The sequence below is a fragment of the Morone saxatilis genome, unplaced genomic scaffold (assembly GCF_004916995.1).
Source record: "Morone saxatilis isolate NCDOM2014 unplaced genomic scaffold, NCSU_SB_2.0 Contig22, whole genome shotgun sequence".
NCBI classification, from domain to species: domain Eukaryota; kingdom Metazoa; phylum Chordata; class Actinopteri; family Moronidae; genus Morone; species Morone saxatilis.
In genome coordinates this window covers 7,208,555-7,213,411 of record NW_023339785.1, presented here as the reverse complement: position 1 = coordinate 7,213,411, position 4,857 = coordinate 7,208,555, and the positions used below count along the sequence as shown (strand labels likewise).

Below are 4,857 nucleotides of genomic sequence, written 5' to 3'. Positions count from 1 at the left end.
AGTTGCTTGTTGATTGCATGAGAAGATACGAACAGTCTCAAACTTGAAGTCCGTGGGGCCTTTCTATGAACTCTATGCATTTAGTTCGTTTCCATAGATTTGCTAGTTGAGTTGCCAGTCTAGCAGCGTGATTTTCTTCTCTGAAACCAGTTTTGAGATTTTGGGCTGTTGTGTTTTGGGATCGTTGTCTGCTGAAATGTCACCCTCGTCTTCATCATTCAGTGCCTGGCTGTAATGGCAGCCATGGATTTTTATCAAGGAAGATGCTTCGGGGTACAATTTTTCCTCATTCATCCTTCCGTCAATTATATAAGTTGGGTTACCAGCTGTATGCCTGAAAAACAGCCCCCCACCCCCCCCCCCCCGATAATGTCCCACCTTCAAAACTTTCAGCTGTGTATGGTGTTTTTTCAGTTGGACTGAACCACAGCTGATGCACCTGACAATGGCAGATTGCTTTCTAATCACTGCATTAGAATTTCAGCTGTCTCTTGGCCTTCCATGCCTTTTTGCACCTCCCTTTCGTCATGTGTTCAATACTTTTTCCCTGTGTCATTTCACATTATTACACATAACTTAATTTATGGACATCTATGGTCTTTGCATGTGTGGATTGCATGGGTTGTTACCGACATCTGGTGAAAATTTCATGTCAATAGCACCTTTAGAAATATATTTACTGAGAAAAATGGTGACGTGTTCAATACTTATTTTACCCGCTGTAAGTATGCAAATATTTTCCATTTTAAAATGTTAACTACTGGACAAAAAAATGTCTCATACTTAACTAACAAGTCCATCAGTATACATATATGTGCAGTTTATGTTTCAGGTTTGCACAGAAGCCCTTTGCATATTCAACCACAATTGGCTTTCAAACTGTGATGTCTCAAAACCATGCTCATCTTAAACTCATATTTAAAAGGTGAAACTTTTATCCTTCAGCAGATGAATGTGAAAGCCTCTAGTGTCATACATACATCATTCTGTACATTAAAGCCAGAGATATACTTGCCACAAGTTTGCGTTAGGACATGCACAGCCCTACTCCAAAGGGATGCAGGATACAGAGCCACCATGCACACATAAATGCCTTGTTAAAAGCATACATCCAGCCTAAAGGTCAAACATCAAAATGAAGTAACAATAAGCTAGACACATTTTTGGGTGAGGGGAGACTTCATAATATTCTTTAGTTACATTTGAACATTTACTGTGCCCTCACTTACTGTTTATCTCATCTCAACACCTGAGAATGTAAAATGAAGACACAGTTACAAAGCACCTTTTAATTAAGGCTTTGAACAAAAATGACAATATTCAGCTTAAGATTGTACAAATGATGGGTATTAAAATGTTTTCAACAGCATATAAAGTCTGATTTTTCCCCCATTTTCCCATATCAGTAAAAGAATATATGGAGATGTATCTCAAATATTAATGAAGTACAAACATTTGTCATGGCCCAATATTTTAACACAAACATCAAGCACAGGATAATGACATGTCTGTTCACAAAGGGACCCAATAATCCTCCCTTACAGTCTGAAAAGGTCCTCACTGTTACACACAAGCATACACATGAACCTTTTAAATAAAAATCATCAAGATCCATCACGCATACAAAACTGGTAAAAAAAATAAAACCAAAAAAAATGGAGAAAATCCATTCAAGTTCTACAAAGAGAGGCCATGCCCATATGAGTCCAACAGGCCAGCCACTCTTATACAACGCAGCCCTTTTACTTGTGTAGCAGAAGACTGGAATGGGACCGCCACACGAGACCACCACTGTCAGATCATCTCCCACCTACAAGTAAACAACAAAAAAATGAGTAGGGTCACACCATGAAAGACGACTTAAAATGCGTAGAGCTCTGAAAAAGGACCAACCTCTGAATCCACGTCCGCCGCCGCCTCCCCTTCCTCCTCTGAAGCCTCCACCGCGCCCACCGCCAAACCCTCCGCCGCGGCCGCCTCCAAATCCTCCGCCGCGCCCACCTCCAAATCCACCGCGGCCGCCTCCACCCCTGCCACCTCGAAAACCGCCTGAAACAGAAGCACAGAATTAATCATTTCCATTTTTAAAATTCACCGCAGCCAACACTGACGGATAATTTTAAATTGAGATCTGGTTGAGTGTCATGAGCTACACATTCATCCTCAACAGGAGACAGGTTTAATAAAAATGAGGATGTTTGGATGCCTGACCTCCACGACCACCTCCTCTTCCTCCACCTCGGCCTCTTGGCGGACCCTTCTCTCCTGGCGGCCTGGGAAGGAATCTCTGCAGCGGGAGGAGCTTCATTGGATCTATATAAAACTAAAAGAGACATTGTAAATTACATTCGGTGCAGTGCACAGATGTACTGAAATTCTATCAAGAATGAAAACGCTCCACTTTCAAATATAATATTTTTTATACCTTCTGTAGTTTCTTAAACGAGGACGCCTTCATATTGTCGGAAAGTTTGACTGAAAAATACTGTATGCATTGGTTAAGGAAAATACGCAATCAACAGTTGAACTTTTTCTTCCACCACAGGTTGTTTCGGAGGTCCACAGACAGAATGAAGACAAAAGAAAAGGATACAAAGTCCCGGAGCTGGCCGAATATCTCATCCACCTTCCCGATCTGCTCCTTGTTTTCCAAGTACACTGGGGCATTGAAGTAGGGCACTTTGTTTTCCTCTGTCGTACACTTGCACACAATGTCATCTTCACATGGATGCACAAACTCTCCCAGTGCTGCAGAGTAAAAACACAAAGAACCACAGTTAGTCACGTGAAAGGTGCTCCAGCCATCACGGCAAAAACCTAGATCCAATAGTTCGCAACTCTGCTCAAGGAAATATCCCATAGCTCTCTGGCAGCAATGTAAGCTTCTGCAACACATTCACAGCATTACAGGGTTGTGCTTTAACGATCTTACCAACAACATATTCTGGAGGACCGTAGTCTTGTTGCCTATTAAAGCCACCTCTGCCCCCGCCCCGTCCAAATCCTCCACCACCTCTGCCTCCACCGAATCCTCCACCACCTCTGCCGCCGCCTCCTCCTCGGTTAAATCCTCCACCTCTTCCCCCACCTCGTCCACCTCCTCCTCGGAAAGACATTTTCTTCAAGTATTCTGCGAGAAACACGAAAACACGAGAGTAAATTAGTCCGAATATAACACAACGCAGGTGAATCGGTGGTTGGTTCGTTGAAGCACGGAGCTAACACCGTGGATTCAGCAGCAGGGACTTACACAAGCTCCAGCTAACACGCTAACTCAGTTCAGTCATTCAAACTACACAGTTCATCCGCATTTTCTACCACAAACCAATACTTTACCTATTCGCAGCAGAATATAAACACGGGAAAGTCTTTAACACTTTGTACACACAGTTGAAGCCCATTACTCACATTTTAGCTCGGCTAGCTGCTGCTATTTACTCCGAGACTGCCATGCGATGACAACACGTGTGACCAAAGGCTGCCGTAAAGGTATTCACCAGTGTCGGCAACTGTCGTAAAGTCACTCGTCCGCCGTGTCTTTTAAAGAAACAGACAGCCGGCTGACTCATCATGACATAGATAACAGACACGGTCAGTGTGACTCCATTGTAATATATTATTATCATCTCTATCTGTCTGTGTGACTTGGTGATGTTCGCTGTTGTTTCATATTGAAATATCATTAGGGTAATATTGTTATTTGGTTCAAATGCAGGGAATTTAATTAACGTAAAAACCAGTCAACAATGACAACAGCAGGTCAGGTAAGAAAAAAAAAACTTTATCTACGATATATTTACTGTTTGTTTAATCACTGTTTGTTTAGTAGTTTAATCTGAGGTTGTTGTTATTTTGGAGTATGTGCATGTTAACAGTGACGCCAAAATGTAGTCCCAACTGTGTGCCTCTCATGTAAATAGGGGCCTCACCCAGACACAACTTTTCCACTTCAAGTGGCTTGACGGGCTTAAAAACGCCATGTCACTGACAACCGAGCACTTTCTCTTTTACACTGTTTGTCTTTCAGGTGATCAACTGCAAGGCAGCTGTTGCGTGGGAGCCTGGGAAGCCCCTTATAATTGAGGACGTAGAGGTGGCCCCACCCAAGATCCACGAAGTCCGCATCAAGGTCAGCTGCTCATCCCGAGGTCGTCTGAAATGCAATACAATGATGATATCATTATTTCCATGTTTGGTTGTAAATGTAGGCACTTGCAGAGCTACACAGTAAACATCCCGTTGTTAACAGCTGTTCTCAGTTGTAGGATAATTTGGAGCTATCAAAAGCAATAAACTAATAGGAACTAATAACATAATGTTGATAAATAAATAACCAAAACCTAGAACAAGACCTTACACAAGGGGATGTTACTAGTACACACATGCTGATTGTGATACTGATACAACACATGACTTCCTCTGAGTTTGTTTCCTGTTGATATAGTGCACACCAACCCACTTCACTGTCTGAAGCTGTCACGTGAATCAGCACCCAATGTTTATTTGTACAGATCATCGCCACAGGGGTGTCCCACACAGACAATGAATACCTGTTTGAGACTGGAAAAGGAATGAAGTTCAGACCATTCCCATTGGTCCTCGGCCATGAAGCAGCTGGGATAGTGGAGAGCGTTGGTCCAGAAGTCACCAATTTCTTACCGGGTAAACTGCACAGCTCAAGCTCACAACCAACAACATGACATTTGGTTTGAATTCCTCTTTTTTTAGGTTTCTTTTTTTTTGTTGTTGTCTTCACAGGCGACAAAGTTATCCCCTTTTTTCTGCCACAGTAAGACAAATCACTGCAGGAGGAACTGGTGGTTTCATTATCGCATGTTTATACACACACACACACAC

At 42.6% G+C, this 4,857-nt stretch overlaps 2 protein-coding genes across 2 annotated transcripts in view; one reads left to right on the top strand and one right to left on the bottom strand.

Moving 5' to 3' along the window:
* Window positions 1-1,274: 1,274 nt before the first annotated feature.
* gar1 (GAR1 homolog, ribonucleoprotein) lies at window positions 1,275-3,513 on the bottom strand. Its single transcript, XM_035669452.1, has 7 exons — window positions 3,409-3,513; window positions 2,933-3,130; window positions 2,594-2,748; window positions 2,426-2,485; window positions 2,212-2,323; window positions 1,894-2,049; window positions 1,275-1,810 (listed from the first exon to the last, which is right to left on the bottom strand). The coding sequence occupies exons 2-7, from the start codon at window positions 3,114-3,116 to the stop codon at window positions 1,800-1,802; spliced, it is 678 nt and encodes a 225-aa protein (XP_035525345.1). The 5' UTR covers window positions 3,117-3,130; window positions 3,409-3,513; the 3' UTR covers window positions 1,275-1,799.
* An 89-nt stretch (window positions 3,514-3,602) lies between these two features.
* LOC118333701 (alcohol dehydrogenase class-3-like) overlaps window positions 3,603-4,857 on the top strand; it is a 5,810-nt gene continuing 4,555 nt past the window's right edge. Inside the window, exons 1-4 of the mRNA XM_035669451.1 lie at window positions 3,603-3,764; window positions 4,028-4,129; window positions 4,512-4,662; window positions 4,759-4,789. Of these exons, the coding sequence (XP_035525344.1) occupies window positions 3,747-3,764; window positions 4,028-4,129; window positions 4,512-4,662; window positions 4,759-4,789 (302 nt within the window). The 5' untranslated portion in view covers window positions 3,603-3,746. The remainder of the gene's footprint in view (window positions 3,765-4,027; window positions 4,130-4,511; window positions 4,663-4,758; window positions 4,790-4,857) is intronic.

Bases quoted from the DNA above. Each gene is read 5' to 3' on its own strand.
- gar1 (XM_035669452.1), bottom strand. From the start codon at position 3,116: ATGTCTTTCCGAGGAGGAGGTGGACGAGGTGGGGGAAGAGGTGGAGGA. The intron at 2,749-2,932 runs GTAAGATCGTTA...TTTACTCTGCAG, and splicing joins TCCTCCAGAATATGTTGTTG to CACTGGGAGAGTTTGTGCAT. The intron at 2,486-2,593 runs GTATCCTTTTCT...CAATGCATACAG, and splicing joins TCGGCCAGCTCCGGGACTTT to TATTTTTCAGTCAAACTTTC.